Raw genomic sequence first — 21539 nt, forward strand, 5'->3', positions numbered from 1 at the left:
GAGCGCGCGGAAATTTCCGCCGCGGGCGGGCGCGCGAACGCTTCCCGCTTGCGCGCGCGTGCAGCTGGCTTCGCCCGCGCCAAAATCGCGGGAGGATAAGAGGAGCGGACGCCCTTCCCGCTCGTCATTTGGTCCTTCCCGCCGTCGCTGCTCTCGGTCTCGGCTCTCCCCGACGGTCGTGCTCCTCCCGCCGGAGCTCGTCCGCGTGACCGCGACCCCGCCTGGAGCTCGTCCCCGTGACTCCACGAAGGCACGAATCTCCTACCTCGCCTGGAGCTCGTCCCTGGCCGCCGGTCTTGCTCATCCCCGCCTGGAGCTCTTCGCAGTCGCGCACATCCTCCCTACCGTTGCCGCTGTCAGGCCCCAAGGTGAGTCCCTCCCCTCCCCTGTTCGCTCTCTTGCTCTTGCTCGCTACTCCCCTCCCCTGCATGTTTGTATTGCCTGAGAGCCTGATGCCCTGTTCTATGTTCTCTGCTCTGAATGACTAGATCTGAATGTAAAATGTATGCCTATTGTGTATGTCTTCTCTGAACAGCTGAATGCATGGATGTGTATGTATTGCCTGCATGTGATGCCCTGTTTTCTTGCTGCTTGCTGCTTTTTTATTCTGTGTATTGTGGCTAAATCTGAGTGAACTTGCTTATTGTTCTGTGTTTCTGTGGCTAAATCTGAGTGAACTTGCTTGTTGATCTATAGCTAGGAATAGGATGTCAACAACAGGAAGTGATGCTGCACCTACACCTGGGGCTGAGGGAGTAAATCTCCTGAAAAGAAATTCCGATGATGTGGGCTGGGAGTATGGATTTCTTGTTGATCCTAACAACAAGGACAAGGTCAAGTGCAAGTTCTGTAACAAGGAGATGAGTGGGGGGATTTATCGGTTGAAGCAGCATGTGGCCCATGATGGAAAGAATACGACGAAATGCCCAAAGTGCACAGATGAAGCTAAAGAAAAGTGTCAGAAATCACTAGAAGGTGCAAAAAGGAAGAGGGCAGAGAAGGTGGTTCGTGAGTTACAAATTAGAGAGGAAGTGAATGTATCACGTGTTGGATCAGAGTCAGAGGAGGTCACCTGTGTTGGCAGTTCAGAGCCTCATAAGTTAGGGCCCATTGACAAATGGACAAAGGCTATTGATCCTAAAGCAACTAAAAGTGAGTCTTTGCAGCAACAGAGATTGAACAAGGAATTGTGGAAAGAAAGAACACATGAGGTGCACAAATTTATTGCAAGATGGGTGTATACACATGGTAATTCACTAATCTATGATTCTGTACTTACATTTCAGAATGTTTGAGTACTAATTATTCTATACTTTGGCTGTTGGTAGGAATTTCATTCAATTCATGTGACAATGATGAGTTCAAGCAGATGTGTGAAGCCATTGGCCAGTTTGGACCTGGACTTGAACCTCCTACTCAGGATTCTTTACGAGAGAAATTGCTGGAAGAAGAGTATGCAAGAACCAAGAGCTTACTACAAGAACGTGAAGCCGAGAAGATGAAGAATGGGTGCTCCATTATGACTGATGCCTGGACAGATAGGAAGAGGAGAAGCATAATGAACCTGTGCACAAATTCTGCTGATGGAACAAGCTTTATCAGCTCAAAAGAGATGTCAGATGTGTCACACACAAGTGAGGTAATATTTGAACTAGTGGACAAAGCAATAGAAGACATTGGTCAGGAAAATGTTGTGCAAGTAGTAACAGATAATGCCTCTAACAACATGGGAGCAAAGAAGCTATTGTTTGAGAAGAGACCAAATATATTTTGGACCTCATGTGCAACTCACACAATTAATCTGATGCTCCAAGGAATTGGCAATCTTGCTCGGTTCAAGAAGGTAATTGAGCAAGCAAAGGCATTCACCATATTTGTGTATGGGCACACTAGAACATTGGAATGCATGAGACACTTCACTGAGGGGAAAGAAATAGTAAGGCCAGGAGTGACTAGGTTTGCTTCAACCTTTCTCACTTTGAGTAGCATACTAGAGAAGAAGGATCAGCTAAGAAAGATGGTGGTTCATAGTAGGTGGGACTCACTGAGAGATGTGAAATCGAAGAAAGAAAAAGATGCCACAGCAATTATATTGAATCCTACCTTCTGGAAGGATGTGAAGCAAACAGTGAGTGTTTTTGAGCCATTGTTTAGAGTTCTCCGTTTGGTTGATGGGGATGTAAAACCATCCATGGGTTTCATTTATGGAGAAATACTAAAGGCCAAGAGAGAGGTGAAGGAGGCCTTAGGAAATATTGAGTCTCGGTTCAAGGAGGTAATTGCTCTTGTTGACAAGAAGATGAAGGGGAGACTTGATTCACCATTGCATTTGACAGCTTATTTGCTGAATCCACACTATAGCTATGCTAATCCATCAATCTTTGATGAGCCCACAATAACAGAAGGATTCATTAGTTGTGTGGAGACCTTTTATTATCATGATGAGGATAAGCAAGATCAGGCTGCTCATGTTGAACTAAGAAAGTTTCAGAATAGGGAAGGACCATTTAACAAGAAGCTTGCAAGGACTTTCCAAAATTTTGATTACAATCCAGGTTTTATTTATGGTGATCTCAGCCATCTCAATGTTTGTTGTTTTCAGCCCAAAAGTTATTGTAGCTACTAACTAAAATTTTTGTTTTCATTCATTGCAGCATCATGGTGGCGCCTGTATGGAACTGAAGTACCAGCCTTACAAAAGATGGCAACAAGGATCCTTTCTTTAACATCAAGTGCATCTGGCTGTGAAAGAAACTGGAGCGGTTTTGAAGCGGTAAGTAGCTAAGCATTTTAGGAGTTTTTCAATTAAATTGCAGACCTTAACTTGTTCTTGTTTTATAGATACACACTAAGAGGAGAAATAGGCTTACTACAACACGTCTCAACAAATTAGTCTACATTCAATTCAACTCCAAGCTGCTTAATAGGAGAGAAAAATCAAGTCAAAAAAGATCAATGATGTTCTTTTGTCTAATGAAACAACTGAAGTTCAAGGATTTCTGCATGAGAATGGAGATGATTGTGCATTAGTGGTCTATAGAGATGAGGAGGAGGAAGAAGAGATGGAAGGTACTGGAATTCCTTGGTCTGTTCTTGGAGATGCAGTGGGAGCAGAAGAACAACTTTAGTTGCGTAGGAGTGCTAGAGTGAGAGAGCTTTATGAAGGAGAAGAGTTTGAATCTGACGAGGAAGAGTTTGATGAGGATGAGGATGACTATTTGGAGCCCTATTGAAGAAGGAAGATTGAATGGTCCTGGGCCTTTTCTCATGTCATGGCTTATCTTTTGTGGTGCATTCATGCATTTATGTGTGTGTTAAACTTGTGAACTGCTGCTGTTGTGTGCCTGTGTGACTGTTTTTCTTCTTTCTGAGAACTATGTGTTGTTTGAACAAGACCTTTATTTATCAATTGTGTTGTGCACTTGTCTGTGATTTAAAATTTGCAATTACTAGTTGTTGCTGGTCTGCTAGTCTGCTACGGTTTGTTCATTGAATGGATGGAGGATGGCTGGTGATCAGATAAGTAACAACTTCCTATTTTCTATTTATTTGATGAACTACTTGTTGTCTATTGAGTTTTTGCAAGCTGTCAATCCTTGTTGTAGAACTAAGAACAACCTGTCTACTGATTATTGAACCTAAGCCACAAAGGTATGTCTACTACCCTCTCTTCTATATACATTCAGCAAGTATATGCCAGTATATAACTTATTTATTCAGCAATTTCTGCTGTATATATATATATATTATTAAGTAAATTGGCAAAACGCCTAGCAAATCGCCTAGAAAGGCCTAGGCTGGATTAGGCGCGCCTAGTCCCTAGTCGGACGGTCATCGCCTAGATAGCGCCTAGCGCCTAGCTGAACTTTGTCTCCAACCGTCGAGTAAAAGAGTTTCCTAAATATAAAAGTTGTCAAATATCCTCTTTATCTTGTAAGTTTTTATAGTTAAGAAAAACTCCATATCCACTCGCATTCAATGTTTTTCTCCGAAAATCAAGTAAAGTGAACGCATAGATAAATTTTAAAAAAATCTCAGTGAGAAAATAATAAAACCAATAAACTATTAAAAGAGGTTTACTTGGTTAGAAATAGTACGGGGTTTTCAATACAAAATGGTTTAGGAAACTAATATAGAAAAATATTTGAGATGGAAATGAATTGAGGTTGCTTTTATTTTGTTAACTCAATAAACTTAATGATTTAGAGTTAATTAAAGTTGCTCTAATATAATATACTTCCTTCATCCCTAAATAATTGTCGTCATTGGTGTGTGTGCCGGAAGTTTGACTTAATTTATAGAAAATACGTGTAATATTTATTTCTCCAAATAAATTTATTAAAAAATAGATTCAAAGGTATTTCTAATGATACTAATTAATTACCATAAATATCAATATTTTTTATTATATATTTAATCAAAGTTTTTTCAAAAAGTGAAAAATGATTGACATCTAGAAATAAAGGGACTATACGAAGAAGAATGTTACGTGTGTAAAGTAGAGCGTAAAATGTTTTTATTGTATCAGCTAAGCTCATATGTTCGTACAACCTACCATTCACTAAGGTTAATAAGTTCTCAACATATGGGTACTCACATTTTTTTAATAAAAATTAAGACTTAACGATATTGTTCTTTCGGTGGTAGGCAAGGTGCTCGTTAAGCAACGAGATGGCCATAGTAACTTCTTCAATCTTGAGATCTAACGACCTAATCTTACTATTTTGGAGGTACTTATAGAAATATAATGTGTTTATAGGGGTGAATGTTGTATATGTGTGTATGTACGAATATCCATGGTCTATGCTATGTTTTGAAATAAAACACTAATGTTCAAATCTAATGCAATGCTTAGTGTCCGAAAAGGTTTGGATGAGATCAGATGAGATAGGAAAAAGGAGAGAAATGAGTAAGGTCAACCCTCATCGATAGAGATGTAATGGAAGGTGTAGGCTATAGTTACCAGTACCAATTGCGATGTCGTGTCCGAGCAACGAGAGTGAGACTTGTGTAGAGGCAAGAAAAAAGGGAAGCAGTATTGAATACGAGCATATCCAGCAATCTCTTAATCCTAATCCCAATGAGGAAAAAAACTACTTTAAGATTTTTAGTGCTCCAGCAGTTCTTCAATCTTAACCCCAATAAGAAATAAAATCCTCAGCCCCAAGATCAATCCTCCAACTCCTCAAAGTTAAGGAGGAAAACTCCACCCAATACATAAGTTTTTGGGCACAGGTCCAACTGCCGTTGTCAAAGAAACCAAGTGTTAAGGTAGGTGTCGGCCACTAGCCGTTGTGGCCGCTGTCAATCATTGAGGAAGACAAAACTGCAGGACTTGAAGGAGGGGAAGCGACATCAATGTAAATGTCGTTTGCCAACACGAGTCATTGTGGGTATCTGGCGTCTTTTTTCTAATAGTGGCGAGCTGCTTCGATGCCAATAAAGAGGATATGAGTGAGCTACAATAGAGTGCCAACGAAGGAAGCACGAGTAGGACTTGATAGAATAATGGCATAGGAGATGTATGAGGAGAGGAGGGGCAGTAGTAGAGGACGTGTAGTGCGCAGGTGAGGAGAGTGAGGAAAGGAGGGTAGTTGGATCACAAATATGCCACATATACGGCAGGATAGTTATTTTAGGGTGGAAATTTTTTAGTCTATTGTCGCAGAGATCTCTTGAACCTGAAATGTTTTTTAAGACCCTCCTAACAACTTTTTCTTCTTTGAAACATAGAAGAGCTACGCTTTATTATATTAGAGAGAAAATTAGGTTTCATATAACTTCTTTCTCATATAGGATTGGATATGAGAGTTCAGAGATCCATTATAAAAGGTTCTAGTAACAACTCTTTTTGGAGTGAAATATATTTGATCTGCCAAGGTTGCTCCATAGCAGCCACGACATTGTCGCATTACCCAGGTTCGTGTTGGATGCCACTATCAAGGTCCATTGGAGCCACACACACTCGAAAAAAACCCAACAACATTATCGCTCTAAGTTGTGAATTTGATTAAGAGCCTCTTCACTTGAACTTATCTATCGAATTTGTCAGTCATTCAATAATATTTTTTTCTCACAATAAAACAACGAATAATATTTTCAGCCATAGTTTTTTAAAAAAGCAAACAGACTCTAAGAGTATCTCCTACGAACTCTCTATCTAACCCACGCTTGCTAAAAGTCAGTAAAATTCTACTTCAACAGTCTTGTCATTACATTCTCTATTTTGCCGAGAACGCTATTCCACACTTCTCGGTCGGCAGAACAAGCGAGCCTCATCGCTCGCCATGGGTGCCAAGGCCTTCCTGCTCACTTCTCCCATGTGGGCCCCTCTCTTGACACATGCATCATGCGTCCACAAGAGTAGAGTTTTGGCAACACGTGGCGTCAAAACAAATAAGGCCGTTCGTTTAAGCATTTTCGGCTAGTCCAATATAATTTATCGAATGGTTTAAGATTAAGAACAATTCCAATCTATTCCGGACTGCAAACGAACGGGCCTTAACGTAGCTGTTTTGAATATAGAGTGGATAATCTAATTTAGAGAGGCTGTTCAACTAGTTTGAATTTTTTCGAGAGGTTTTTATTTTAGAGAATAGTTAAATTATGAATTTTATTATCTACTTTTGGTTAATTTTTTTGGAGATGCTGTGAGCTCCGGCCAGCATGTAGATTTTACGCTGACGTGTAAGCTGTATTCTACTTTTTTTTACCACAAACAGTCCGCGCCTGGCGTTGTACATCATACGGGTTGGAGTGGAAGCTCATGCTGATGCAGTGATGCTGAACATGCCAGTGTGTGTCTGAGTTCTGACGCCCGTGCGGCAGCGAACTCCATCCATCTGGCCTTGTTTAGTTCCGAAAAGTGAAAACTTTTCGGTACTGTAGCATTTTCGTTTGTTTGTGACAAATATTATCCAATCATGGACTAACTAGGATCAAAAGATTCGTCTCGTGATTTACAGCTAAACTGTGTAATTAGTTTTTGTTTTCGTCTATATTTAATGTTTCATGCATGTGCCACAAGATTCGATGTGACGGGAAATCTTGAAAACTTTTTGGTTTTCAGGGTGAACTAAACAAGGCCAGTTTCTATGAGTTGCCAGCGCATCGCCGTGTGAAGTGTGAGGCCTGGTTTAGTTCGAGAAAAATTTTGGATTTCGCTACCGTAGTATTTTCGTTTGTTTGTGACAAATATTATCCAATCATAGACTAACTAGGATCAAAAGATTCGTCTCGCGATTTACAGGTAAACTGTGTAATTAGTTTTTATTTTCGTCTATATTTAATGCTTCATACATATGCTGCAAGATTCGATGTGACTAAGAATCTTAAAAATTTTTGAAAACTAAACAAGACCTGAACTCGCGTTTTCTCGATCGGCGCACGTTCCAATGGCTCCCTTTTACAGCTAGGCCGCACCCGCACGTCCCAATTATGCTTCAGTTTTAACCTTTGGTTTGTCACGGGGCAAACCAAAAGAACATTTTTTTTTGCGATTAAAAGAACCAATTTAAAAGTACGGAGTACGTCGTTTGAGTCTTGGGGGCAATTTTGTTTTGAAAGTTCCGCCTTCCAAGTTAGGCCTAGTTTAGTTCTGTTTTTTTTTATTTTGGTACTGTAGCATTTTGTTTTTATTTGACAAATATTATCTAATCATAGACTAACTAGGCTCAAAAGATTCATCTCGTGATTTATAGACAAATTGTATAATTAGTTTTTGTTTTCATTTATATTTAATACTCCATACATATGCTACAAAATTTGATGTGACAGAGAATTTTGAAAAGTTTTTGGTTTTTGATGAACTAAACAAGCCCTTAGATTCCTGTTTTACCACACGCTATTGCCAAGTGTTTGTTTGGCTTCGTCCAACCGTAAAGCTTCTTCTCTCAATTATAAACACCAAGGATATACGGTGACTCTCCCCAACGATCCGAGTTTTAGGACCTCGTGATGACTTTGGCAAGCTGAATAACACAGTGGCTAATAATGCTAGTAGCGTCATATTGTCTTAAAAATATCTTTTTAAGAGAAACAGAGTGTAAATAGTACTCAATCCATCTCAAATTATAAGTCGTTTAACTTTTTTGACACCAAATTTGATCATTCGTCTATTCAAAAAATTGTGCAAAATTTCACTTTTTTGTCGTGGCTTCGTTTATTAATAAAAGTTCTACAAGAATGACTTAAATTTAACTTTATTTGCATAATTTTTTTGAATAAGACGAGTGGTCAAACTTGATATCAGAAAAGTCAAACGTCTTATAATTTGGGATAAAGAGAGTACCATATATTCGATTCATCTAAGAAAACACTTATATATCCTCTCCGACGAAGCTTAGAATCCTTGGGTGAAATCCTGCCAAATGCTAGCTCATAGAATGGTTCTAAAAAAGCTATGGGCCTAAGTGGTTGCAAACACGAACCAAACAAATCGCTTTTGCGTGTAAAGGGCTTGGTTAGCTGTAGTCTGTGTCCGAGATGCCATCCTGGCTACGCAGAGAAGAGAACCAATCAAGTCCTATAGAGGAAAGAAGCCATTTACTAGAAGGGTGAATCCACCTAATTTAACCTTGGTTTGCCACAAAGTAGGTGGTTTGGCTGAAACTACAACATTCAAATTTACCACGTGTACACGAGTGTGGGTTGAATTATTGTCTTTCTTTGTGGTTTTGGACATATTTCTGGTTTTATAATTGTAATTTATCAAAGATGCATCAAGCAACAATTATATTTTGTTAAAAATGCATATAATGGTACTAAGAACACCAATACAAAGGTAAAACTAAAAGCAGATGTTTCAATCAACATGTAGTTTCAAGACGTCATAATATGCAGTGGTGGATCCAGAAACGAGCCGGAGGGGAGGAGAGGGAGCTAAACAATAGAAGGCTAGAAACTTTACTACCATATACTAATAGATATAACAAAGATTTTTATCACTCCAAAGTGCTCAAATAATAAGTGGAACATTGATAATAGATAAGTACCAAATCAAGAGCCTTCCATAGAAAGAAAACATATATGTTTTTCACGATGTAACCCATCAATTGGCTTCCTATAAGCCCCGAGCCACCAACTGTTTCATCCAAATTAAATTCCATCCGAAGTTTTTTTACTCAATCTGGCTATCTCACTATTCTTTTATACCTATTTCTTAGTTCTATACGATATGAAGTGTTGAAAAGTAAAATGGAATTATTAGGAACTAGACAAGTATTCAGTAGATATGGGCGGCTCTTAGCCTTTCAGCCCTCACCGTGCGACACTATTGTGACATGCTTGTCCTATTGGAGCCGGAAGCCCAGAGCGGTGTCGCTTGGGCCCTAGAGAGTCCGTCCGCTGTCCCTGTTTGACCGCACTGCCACATGCCTAGCCACGAAGAAGACCAAAAGGAGAGAGAAGAGAGAGGAGCTGGTTGCCTAGACAGGGGACGGGAGCACGGGGACACAAGGACCAAAAGGTACAAGGACACAGGGGCACGAGGCGACTCGTGAGCGCTGCGGATGCTCGAGTCGAGGACAGGACGAGCCGCTGACGGGGGTTGAAGCTAGAGATACCAATGTTTTTGGGCTAAGCTGTGAAGACTTGCTCTATGTAAAATCAGCCCCTTCGGGGGTGGGGGGGGGGGGGGGGGCTGCCCCCTAGCCTCTTGTGCGTCCACCCCTACTAATATTCAAAAGCATCACTAACGTACACAAGTACAATATATAACTTAAAACAAATGAAAGTATAACCTAAAACAAACCAATCGAAGAAGATATAAGTATAGTTGCTTGGATGATTTTTTGCAAAAAAAAGAATCCAAATCCCTACATGTTTTGTTTCTTCTAAATACGTTTCCCGCCTTAATTATAATGTCACTTTTGTCTCTAGGCTGTGGGGAAAATCTTGTCTTTTGTAATTTATTTCCAACGTCTTACTTATATACAGTATATCCTCTTTTTTGTTTTGCCATTGACGAATGAAGATTCTACCCTCTTGCATTTAAGTTTGGTGATCCAGTCCCATGTGCAACATTCCACTCCGTTACCTAAAGTTGTTGGGGCTGGCCGGCTGGGGGAGAAGAAAAGGGAAAATATCTTGAGCCCTCTTTGAACACAACTACACAAGCAAACCCAAACAGAAAAGGATAGGCATAAATTCCTATCTCAGCGGATATCCAGGATCGGTTCCTCCACAACAACCCCTTCAACAAGAAATTTCCGACACCACAATTTAGAATTTACTGCAGTAGGAGTATACTAGATAATGAATAAAAAAACCCAATCCAATTCAAACTGATAATAAATAAATAAAGAGAGAAAAATGAATTATTATTATTTTATTGAAATCCCAGAAAACCACGGGCGCTGAGCTGCCCCCGGGCGCAGCGAGTGCGTGAGCCGGCCGTTGGCCCCCACTCCGGCCTTGTATTTTCCCGAAAACTATATATACCTCCGCGCTCCCTCCCCTTCCCCTTTCCCTTTCCTCCCCCACACCCACCCACCTCCCGCGGCTCCCAAGCCCTAGATGTCCCCCTCCCCCTGCTCCTGCCCCCGCCGCGCCGCCGCCGCCGCCCGCGCCCCGCGCCGATCCCGCCAGATCTCGCGCGAATCGGAGGCCCCGCGCCTCCCCGTGGCCCGATTCGCCGGGAACGGCGCCGATTTGAGGCGGTTTTGGAGGTGAGGTGGGGGGGAGCTGCGACTGCGATTTCGGTGGTCCTGGGCCTTGCGGGGCCCCGTGGATGGATGCGGTGGAGCTGCCGTTACCAGCCAAGGTGGAGTTCGGGAAGATCCTGGCGCCGGCAGCCGCGGTGGAGGTGGTCGACGGGCCCGTCGTCGGAGGTGGTGGCCCCGGAGCCGGGGGCGGGGAGTTGCTCAGGCGCTGCGCCGACACGGATCGGCGCCACGGTGGTGGTATTGCCCCCTCTTCTCCCTCACCTTATTTGACGTCATGGTGGAAGGATTCGGTGTGATTTGGTTTTTTTTGGTGGTGGAGTTAATTTCACTTCTCGCCTGTCGCTTGTACTATGTAACTGAAATTCCCACTGCTTCTGCCACTGTTATTAATGGGGATGCTATAGTTATTTAGCAGGTAGTAATTAATTTCCATTTCTGTGGTGGAGGCGGAGAGAGAGCAGAGCACGGTGCTTCCATTTTGTGTCTGGATTGTTTTGTTGCTAATTGATCACGTGTGCTTGTATGAGGAGGATTTTGTGGCTGCTGCTGTGCAGAGATGTATGTTAATGAATTATGGCACGGGAAGGGGAAGCCAGTTCGATGACTTGCTTAACAGATTTGTGAGCTCTTTTCATGATGATGCCTGCAGCTTTGATGTCCCCCCGTATTGGCTGATCTATTGTTTGCGGTCTGTGTTGGTTATATGTTCTTGTCTGCAATAGTTTACATATTATTCTCTTTTTTTGGCAGCTTGTGGCTGTATACATAGTCCTCTTTATTATGTGACCTTGAGGTGCTTGCAATTGATTGTCTAGTGCCCCTGTTATCTGGTGGTCTATAGTTGTCTTTTCTGGTTGTTGTGGTGGCATTTACTTGGTCCATGTCATTTAGAAACATGACTTCTACTTTTGCTGTTGCTCCTGTTCCCTCCCTTCAAAGCCTTCCATGTTACTTCATTTGATTTCATGAAACTTTTTCCTTTGTGTCGCTTCGCCGCATGGACCATGCATCCGTGCCCATTGTCATTGTCTTTTCGTACTGCGTTGGTAGCTTTATCTATAATAATAGAAATGCATATGTCATATTTTATGCCCATTTACTTATGTTGCTTGGATTGGGTAGTTCTGGTTGACTTGGTGCTACTTTGATATTCCCATTTTCTGTCAAGAAATCCTCAGATATGTATGTTGCAATCCTCAAATCTGTATATGTATCCTCAAATCTGTGCATGATTGTTTGTGAGTGTACCTTTGTTGGGAAAGTTGGGCAGAATTTGCGACAATTCAACCTTCCAAAAGTTGGCTATTGCTTTGTGCTAAGCAGGTTACCTTGGGACAAGTTATTATTTTGTTCGATTTATCGCATAAAGGACTACACCATATACCACTCAGCTGCATGTACGTTGGAGTCAGTTCCTTGGAGCTCCTTGCAGTTGAAATTGAACCATTGCCCTCAAGCGAAACTCATGCAGTGATTTCCTTATTCAACATGAAACCAAAGACTTCATCATAGTTGGCTTGCACCCTGATTCTGGTTGTACGTTATGCAGACTGCATTTTACTTGGTTGCATATTGGATTCCCGCAATGAAATGAACAGTTTTGTTAATCTTTTTTTTTTCCTATTTGTGTTTCTTTGTGAATATTGAGTATTTTCTGTGAAGATCAATTCTATTTTCCTCTTAAGTTTCTTATATTTAAGTTTGTCATTTTTCAGAGAATCAAAGGGCCGGTCCCTTACAGAGCCCTAGGGGTGATGATCAAACTTAGATACACACACACAAACACTGGTCATCCTTGCTGATTGTGATATTTACATGCATGGTTTTATTTATTGTCATGTACTTTGGACTTACATTCATTTGGCCATAGACTGGGGAGATAGGTGGAAACTTAAATTTTTAATGGGTGATTGTACTATCTGTTTTGTTTTTTTTTTCTGTACATCTGTTACAATTTTGTAATGGAAAGTTCCACAATGCAGCTGTTGTGTTGTGGTCTTTGTTCTCTCTTTTAAAACGTTATATTATATAAAATCATTTTTTTTGCTAGTTTTCCCATGAAAGTAATGTGTTGAGTTACTTTAGAGGGATGTTAATCATGGTTCTTAAGGCAGTAAGTCTGAACTGTGGTGAGCCACCCCCTTCCAATTGCCTAGGTGACACCTAGGTAGTGATAAGGCAAGGAAATGCTACGTCATACGAATCTAACTTGTGTCTGAGGAAAGGGAAAAGAATAAAGAAAAAGGAGGGAGGAGTAAGAAGGAGATGGCCTAGCCCATCAACAAGCCCATGTAACCCTCCCCTGGGTGATCTACATGGATACATTTAATGGGGACCCTGATTCCAGCGCCGCCGCTCGCCCTCTGCCTCTTGTGTGAGTGCTCCTTCCCTCGGCGCAGCTTGCTTGTCTCATTCTCCAGATGCACCGCCGCCACCCAAAATTCTCCCTCCTGCTTCCTCACTGCTCTACGCCCTCGAATCGACTACTGCTGCAGTCTCCTAGATTGGCTGTGCCGCAGTTGACCACAGCAAGTGCTGCGCCGCCCACCGGCACTGGAGACAGCGGGGATGGCAACAGCTGCAGGTTCTTGGCTTTGCTTGCCACCCCTTCTGTTCTTTCTCTGTTCTCCCTCCTTCCCTCTCTTTCGCTGACTTTTGGTTTTGGCGATGGGGACGCCCAGATTTTCAGCGTGCCTTGTCGCCTAGGTGACGCCTTAATAACCATGATTTTAGTAGTAGACTATTTGTGATTTTATTCATGAACTTCCTTTAGAGGGTTTTCTGATGGCTGATAATGTGATGAGTTAATTATCATTGACCACAGAAATTTCTTTGAGAGCATTTAGATTGATTGGCAAGGAACGCACATGTCAAAGCATGTGAATCTTGTAATCTTCAGAAATAGAATATACTTGCCCACTTTCAAAACCATATATATAACTTCATCCTCCTTTTGGGAAAAAAGTTCTATACATGCCACGTATATCAACCTATATACAACCCTATATACAACACCTCTTCTGTGCCGTCGGATCATCCTAATCAATGCATCTCTGCTGATTTCGCGAATCACGTCTTAATTGCAGACGGGGACTGATTTGATGGCGTACGAGGGGTGCTGTATGGGGGTTCACGTGCATCACGTAGGCATAAATTTTTTGCCTCCTTTTGGGCTTGCTTGGATGTTGACTTGCTTTTTTCTTTTGGCCCATCCATCCATGGATCTTGCTCATACCCTTAGATAATATCTTTATGTCCTCCATTTAAAATTAAACTGAAGAATACGGTTCCTTACTAAATTTTCTGTTATGTTTTTGAAGTATTCTGGCAATTTATATTATCTCTCTAAATGTTTTATTTATGTATACTGTTTCTTTAAACTAATTCACTACTCAATACTCATTTGTATGTTAAAAACACGTGCAGATGCGAAGCAGCACAACCAGAATGCAGAAGGCTTTCCGTCTTATAGAAGTAAAAGGACATCTTTGGAAGTCCCTATGCAGAAATCTCTTGGTTTTGGCTTGAAGTCTGAAAACGGCAAACGGGATTATGTTGCAAATGATATGGTTCAATCCTTGCATAAGCAAGATAGTAAGATAGTGGCGAAAAAGACCATAAAGTTGTTGGACGGTCCACCTTATTCAAAAAGGCCAAAGCTTGAGCCTGTACAAACTGGTAGAGATGCTGAGGCCAAGGGACATGAATTCATATCACAGAAGAATGTGCCTGATTTGACACCATGCGCAGCATCTGGTAAGTTCTAAACTTTCTTTATTCATTTACAATTGTCCAATTTGATGTAGTTCCTTTTTATTGCCCATGTTAGGACAATCCACTTTTATTGCCATGCTATCTTGTTTTGATTCAACATTATTTCTTGAGTGCACTGAATTCCATGCTGCTTCATCTCTCCTCCTTGGGGCCTTGCTTTTATTCAATTTCTTCACATAGATAACCTTCAATTGTTTGCTGATTTCCATACCAAAAGTTAGAGTAAGCTGCACTCTGCTTTGATTCATACAATTACAAGGCAAATATCCAAAGCTGGACTGGAAGCTAAGTTTGTGTGGGACATATTCTCAATCTCGGCAGCAATGGAACTATGTTTTCCAGGCAGATTTGCAAGGATGATGTGGTCTTGTATGACTGTAATGAGTGACAAACTATCAAATAAATACTAGGACTAAATTTTGTAAAGGGGAGTGCGTAGGTAGAATGGGATAGCTTGTGGAGGGCTCTCTTCCTTTTGTCTCTTATTCCTATGAAGTTTATATCATGTAATGTTTGAAACCTCCCTGATTTGAGGTGGTCTTTCCTATTAGCTTTTATTGTCTTAATATGCTAAAATGATTTAAACAAAGTAATTAGTGTTGCTGAATAACTATGCCCATCATCAAGAGACTATTCAAATGGTTAAGTACATAACAGCAGTTGATTAACTGCTTTAGTGGGCTCTGGTCAGGTAAAGATTGGTTCACCCTATTCTTGTTTCTGGCTGCTAATTGATGGCATTGGGTCAGGACATCCCGTTACGAAATGGATTTTAGCCATCTCATTATAGTAAGTCTAGAAATCAGATGCAGATGGAATGAGCCAAAACGAAGAATAAAAAAATGTGCCTGTTCTTCCTGCTACTTTTTGACCACTCTGCTCATACAAAATTAATAGCCACTCATTAACCCCATCTGCTGTACTAGCTACTACTTGCCATACTTTTTAAAAATTATTTTCTTGTTTCTGGCTGGTAATCTCGCGCGGGATGGGAGTGGGGGGGTGGGGGTGTTAATGGCACTGGGTCAGGACATTCCGTTAGGAAATGGATTTTACCTTTCTAATTATAGTAAGTCTAGAAATCAGGTTGCAGATTGAATGAGCCAAAAGGAAGAAGAAATATGTGCCTGTTCTTCCTGCTACTTAGTGGCCATTTTGCTTGTACAAAATTAATAGCCACTCGTTAATCAGACCTGCAGTACTAATTACTCCCTGCCGTACTTTTTTTTTAATTTTTATGCACATTTGATTTGATATAGTTGAGTGCTCATTTGTTCTGCTTGCTTTAATGCACATGCTGCTGTTCTGTTTGATATTCTGACAATAAATAATTTTGCACTTATCCTAATTATACACAGAAAAATCTCGGTTGCTCAAGCAGAAGCGCATTTCTGATGCAAAGAGAATTGATAAGAAGAATATTAGGTCTGGTGTCAGATCAAAATATGATTGTTTCTCATCAAAGGCTGGTCTAGCAAATTTTGATTCTGGTTTCTCAGGAAACAGCGTACTTGGTATGTAGTAACTGGTTGCATCTACATCATGCATTTATATCTTAGCACTGCTAGTTATTATTTCTTTTGTTAAGTCTGATCACACGAGCTTAGTGGTAGGTGGATGTCAAATGTCTCTGTATGAAGGTATGCTAATTGTTTTCCTAACAATGTGTACTTAGACATTTTAAATAATTCTATAGGAAGGTTAACTCTTGATGTAGCAGTATCTAGCTTTTGCATACTAAATGCTGCATTGGTACATGTTATTTAGAATCTGCTTATTTTTTACCATGCCATTGTCCGAAGTTTTCTGAAGCTCTGGTTCTGGTCGTATATTTCAAAGCTTCGTCCTCTTATATATGATAATGGACTGTAGTTATGCACTTACAAGCAATTATGGTTAGTTGTATGTCTGTATGAGCTGTTTCCATTTTCCTTATTGATTTGTCCATTCCATTGTGTGGGTTTTGGAATCAACTCCTTGGGATGGAAGTTCAGTTGAATCTTGCGTGAATGTGATTATGACCCTCTCAATCATAATAGTATTTTTTCTTCCTCAAAATGTCATTTCTGTTTAATCTTTCTAAAAAGGGTTTCCATTGCTCTTCCCGTCTTATTTTCTTTGGAGTTTGTTTTCACACTCATTCAAGGATTGGCAGTAGGAATAGGCATGACGTGGTTCTTTGAGTTGTCAATATTCTAATTTCTTTTTTCCATGTCTCTCTTTAGATCCCTGCTTTGTAATAACAAAAATGTTTATTATGTAGTCTTTTTTTGTGCGTTTTTTATGATACTTTGTTTGTTTCTTTGTATGCCTTCACTTGCATAAACTAATTTGGCAGGCCTTGATGATACAATCTTAACAATGTTATGTTATTTAGGTCTTGATGCCCTTTTCTGTTTGCAGCGTATGCTTATATTATTTATGCCATGTGGCCTTCGTAGTACAAAATTTTCTTTCCCCATCTCATATAGCATGGATAACATTCAGAAATCTCTGCCTTATGGTCAAACCGATTTGCATCAAACTTACAGTGGTTGACATATTTATTCAGGAGCACATGGCCTTAAATCTGATGTTCGTGACATCACAAATCACATTGAGAACCTCTCATTGAGTGAACTTCTCGATGGCACTTACAAGTATTCCAGCCTGGGAAGAGATAAAGGAAAGAAGGTATTGCGCACGAAAGAGGAACTCCTAGTCTCTGTCAGAAAAGCTTTTTCTATGCTTTCTGACATGGACTATTGCCATGGAAAGGACTCTAATATCATTCTGAGCCCTAAACTTCCTTCTGCAAGCATTTCTAGCTGTGATATCAAGGAGCAAGGTGGTGACAAGCCATCTTCTTTGGTTAAGGTAAGTAAAATATTCAGTGTTACTGCCATTATCATGTCCGTGCCTCGAAGTTTGTTTGACCTTTTTAATACTACTACCCAGGACTCATCACTAATCAATGTCTGTGATACTGCACTTTGTCATCCAAAAGATATCTTAAGCCGTTTAACCCTTCCTCATCGACAAGATCTGGACTCTCTTTTAGCACCTGGAAGTGAGAGCACAGCTGGAGTTAAGCCTTATATGCCTTCCATGACAGTTCATGGAGCTAGTTTGCCACCATTTCCTTGGTCACACTCACAGGCTGGGGGCTGTCGGCAAAGTGTTGACTGTGGTAAACATGGGTCAAGTAGGAGTAACTCCCAGTGGCAGTGGGTACGGGTTGGATCCAACCTCACTCTAGATTTTGAAGATACGTCTGTCCATAGAATTGATGATCTCCTTCAAGAGATGGATGCAGCGAAATTATTTATAACAGATTCATGTGATGGGCAATATAATTTGTGTGGCACGGAATCAACTTCCGGATCACTTGTACAAAACATTCACTCAAGAAAAATTGGGGGTGAGCATGGTTCTCAGCAACTGCAACCCCTGGATCATGTTGACTCTTTAGATGGTTTCCAGAAGCATGACAGTGAACATTCTCTTTTAAAAACTTCTCAAGGTAGGCCAAAAATCTATTTGGGAATAAGTTACTTTGGTATTCGTATTACCTTGATGAAAGTAGTACTCCATCCCAAATTGTAAGTCGATTTAACTTTTCTAGGTACATAGATTTTGCTATGCACCTAGATATATGTATCTGTAAAAGCCAAAATGACTTGCAATTTGGAATGGGGGGAGTAGTTGCTTGCTAAGAAATACTATATGTATCTAGAAAAGCCAAAATGACTTACACTTTGGAAACGGAGGTAGTAGTTGTTAGGAAATTTGAATAATTTGACAAAAGTATATTGCTTATAGATCACTATTCTAAATGTACAAATGCTTTGTTGGCCTCACATATTCAATATTATATTGAACCATATTATGCCATCTTGTGTTATCATGTAGCATTTGCAAGTTAAACCAGAATAGAAGTACCTAGGAATTCTTTATCTATATAGCTAGGCACTCTTTCAATATCTGAAAATACTGTTTTCTGGCCATTCATCTGGTATTACTCATTTTCAGTTTATCTTACTTTTGATGATTTACTTATGTGAGCTTTCCTTTCCCACAAGCAGTATCGCCAAAGATACAGCGTGCTGCTGAGATCTTATGTGATATGAAAAGAAGCACTGAATCATGGAGTGGCCAAGGATACAGCAATGGGGCAATTAAGTGGCCAAAATCACCATCTGAAAAAGTGATGAAAGCCCGGAAACCCTCATCCCAGTTTGGTACAACTGAGAGCTCATCAGGTTCTCGTAACAATGATGCAACTTGGAATGGGAGCAGTCACTCTACCAAGAAAATTGTTGACAGGAAAAATGATTCTTCACGCTTGAATAACCCTAAGGGAACCATAAGGTGGCCCGTGCCTGTTGAAGATGGTGCGTCTCCTGTCAGGTCCGAGCGGGGTCTTATGGTCGATATGAGGCAGCCCCATGGAAACGGCGGAAGGCTTCCGGTCCAGGTGTCATCACAGGCACGGCTTGAGAAAGAATATGAGAACCAGCAGAAGTTGAGGAAAGCAACACTGACCTCTTCTCTGGGATCTGCAGGAGATTGGAATAGGGAGAGGAACAGGAGAATGTGAAGTGTACATTATTCATGTCAAAATCATAGGCTACCGGTATATCGTCTGGGGGACAGCGGAACCAGGCAACTGTTTCATAAGAGGTCACAGAACATTGGGAGATGTGATAATTTAGGTGGCGCGTGATGTATCTATTGGGCCATTTGTTGTTGGGGAAACTGTTGTAACTAGTGTAATTTCTTTTTTTTTCTTACCATTATATCACAGGGTCTCGTCTCACTATTGTCCGTTGTGTATTACTAGTATGTGTCAAGCTTTTCGTAAAAGTAATAATTGCAGGCGAGGTAATTGCATTCCAGGCGCCAGCCCTCAATAGTTTACGTTTTGCTCATTCTGATTCTGAACTTGTTGCTTATCAGCGTCAGCAGACCACTTTCATTTTGATGGTGGGAGCTTAGAAGCTTAATGCTGTTTATCGTCAGTCATGTTAAGGCTCTGTTCGTTTTGTTGAAAAGTTATGACTGAAAGAACTGTTCGCTGGTTTGTTAAAAGAAAAAAAAGACTTTGTTTTGTTGAAAAGTTATGACTGAAGTGTTTGCTGGGTTGTTAAAAGGGAAAAACACTGTCGTGCGAGAAAAAGTACTGTTTGTCATTTGAGTCTTCATTTTTAAAAATTCACTATCATGTCGTGTGAACTATAATTGATTTTTTTTGGATTGTCGCATCAGTTGAAGTCCTTGTTTAGATCAAAAAGATTTTAGATTTTGACACTGTAGCATTTTATTTTTATTTAATAAATATTATTCAATCATGAAATAACTATCACGATTTATATACTGTACATATGCTTGACGTGCGTCATGGAGCTCTGCTTGCAGATAGGAAGGAAAACTCTTTTTTTCGGGTGATGTAGTTACGCAAGTCGAAGTCTGATCCATACATGTTTCAATTATACTAGGGTCTTGTTTAGATGTCTTTAAAATTAAGTTTATAAGATTCTCTGGTATCAAAATTTTTGATACATATATAAAACATTAAATATAGATAATAATTATTAAATAAAAATGAAAATGCTACAATGTCTAAAATGAAAATACTACAATGTCTAAATCTAAAAAAGTTTTGAAACAAGCCTAGGTAGACAGGCGCGTTGCCGCAGCGCTGGTTACAGTAGAGCGCATGAACACTGCAGCAACATCAACAGTAAAACAATAGTACGAATAGTGTTGCACAGGAAGAACACTGATGGCTGACGTGAGCTTCTGCTGTGGATGGATGAAAACGCATAAGGCGCTAGTTTCCTACCCAAAATTTTTTCATCCATCTCATCGAATTTTTGGACATATACATAGAATATTAAATGTAGATAAAAAAATAAACTAATTACACAGTTTGGTTAAAAATCACGAGACGAATCTTTTAAGTCTAGTTAATCCATAATTGGCCTTAAGTGCTACAGTAATCCACATGTGCTAATGACAGATTAATTATGCTTAATAGATTTGTCTTGCAGTTTCTAGACGAGCTATGTAATTTGTTTTTTTATTAGTTTCTAAAAACCCCTCCCGACATCCTTCCGACACATCCGATGTGACATCCAAAAAATTTTCATCTCCAATCTAAACACGCCCTAACTTATCGCCTGTTAGCTGAGGAGATGAAGCTGCCTCACCGCCAGAGCTTGACCCACCCGCAGCGTCGGAGCTGGAGTCGCCCCCACCACCCAGGCGCTCTCGCACTGCTGGAGCAGGCGTGGTAGGAACCGGGGTCCTGCCCTTACAGTTTGGAGGTTGTAGCTATGGGAGATCACGGGACAAGGCTTGAGTCGCGAGGGACCACGTGAGGCGCCGTGATCACGCGAGGGAGAAGGGCGGCAACGGCGCATCTAGGGTAAGTCCTGGCTTCCTAAGGAAGCTGGAAACAAATATATTGTTTATGCTTAATTCAATCTCCAAGTCCTTACAAGTATTTATAGTCCTCTCTAAATAATAATAATCATCTAAATAATAAGATAAATATGGGCCTTTAGCCCTCCTAACAGGCTGCGCCTAGCCACTAATAGGCCTGCGCCTAGTATACTTGACGCTTATCATAACATCTCTCCCCGCCTTCATAAACAACTCGTCCTCGAGCTGAAAGTCAGGGTAGAAGGAGCAGAACTCATCAACGTCTTCCCATGTCGCCTCTTCTTCTAGAAGTCCGTGCCACTGGATGAGTACGTGTCAGGTGCCACGGTGTTGCTGGACCCGAAGCGCCTTGGCAGGAGCAGGAAGAAGTCGGCCATCGAAAGTGTGCTGGAGGACACCCGACGCTGTTGGCGGATCTCCATGGTGGTGTTTAAGGCTTTAAACAAGCCAACATGGAACACATCATGGAGACAAGCGTCGTCGGGCAGCTAGAGACGGTATGCGACGTCACGTCACCCACACGTTCAAGGATGGGTAACGGCCTAGCATAGCGAGGACCGAGCTTCCCTTTAGCGCTGGGCGCGAGGGACTGAGCCGTGCAGTGCAGCAACCGCAACCAGACCCAGTCGCCCACCTGGAACTCCAGCTCGTGATGACCTGCATCATAATATTTTT

At 40.9% G+C, this 21539-nt stretch overlaps 2 protein-coding genes across 3 annotated transcripts; both read left to right on the forward strand.

The window, feature by feature from the left end:
* Positions 1499-3145, forward strand: LOC110434744. The gene is made up of 3 exons (XM_021459459.1): positions 1499-2555; positions 2655-2773; positions 2842-3145. The coding sequence occupies exons 1-3, from the start codon at positions 1499-1501 to the stop codon at positions 3028-3030; spliced, it is 1365 nt and encodes a 454-aa protein (XP_021315134.1). The 3' UTR covers positions 3031-3145.
* Positions 10499-19348, forward strand: LOC8078368. 2 transcript variants are annotated; one of them, XM_002451865.2, is made up of 6 exons: positions 10501-10901; positions 14091-14420; positions 15797-15952; positions 16990-17294; positions 17376-17940; positions 18503-19348. In XM_002451865.2, the coding sequence occupies exons 1-6, from the start codon at positions 10730-10732 to the stop codon at positions 19015-19017; spliced, it is 2043 nt and encodes a 680-aa protein (XP_002451910.2). In that variant the 5' UTR covers positions 10501-10729; the 3' UTR covers positions 19018-19348. The 2 variants fall into 2 exon arrangements, with proteins under 2 accessions (XP_021314810.1, XP_002451910.2); XM_021459135.1 differs by lacking the exon at positions 15797-15952 and having other exon boundaries at positions 10499-10901.

Source organism: Sorghum bicolor, chromosome 4 (assembly GCF_000003195.3).
Source record: "Sorghum bicolor cultivar BTx623 chromosome 4, Sorghum_bicolor_NCBIv3, whole genome shotgun sequence".
Lineage (NCBI taxonomy): Eukaryota > Viridiplantae > Streptophyta > Magnoliopsida > Poales > Poaceae > Sorghum > Sorghum bicolor.

Excerpts from the sequence above, each read along its gene's own strand:
- LOC110434744 (XM_021459459.1), top strand. The coding sequence starts at position 1,499 with ATGAAGAATGGGTGCTCCATTATGACTGATGCCTGGACAGATAGGAAG. Across the intron at positions 2,556-2,654 it reads AAATTTTGATTACAATCCAG|CATCATGGTGGCGCCTGTAT; the intron begins GTTTTATTTATG and ends CATTCATTGCAG. Across the intron at positions 2,774-2,841 it reads ACTGGAGCGGTTTTGAAGCG|ATACACACTAAGAGGAGAAA; the intron begins GTAAGTAGCTAA and ends CTTGTTTTATAG.
- LOC8078368 (XM_002451865.2), top strand. The coding sequence starts at position 10,730 with ATGGATGCGGTGGAGCTGCCGTTACCAGCCAAGGTGGAGTTCGGGAAG. Across the intron at positions 15,953-16,989 it reads CTCAGGAAACAGCGTACTTG|GAGCACATGGCCTTAAATCT; the intron begins GTATGTAGTAAC and ends ATATTTATTCAG. Across the intron at positions 17,941-18,502 it reads TCTTTTAAAAACTTCTCAAG|TATCGCCAAAGATACAGCGT; the intron begins GTAGGCCAAAAA and ends TCCCACAAGCAG.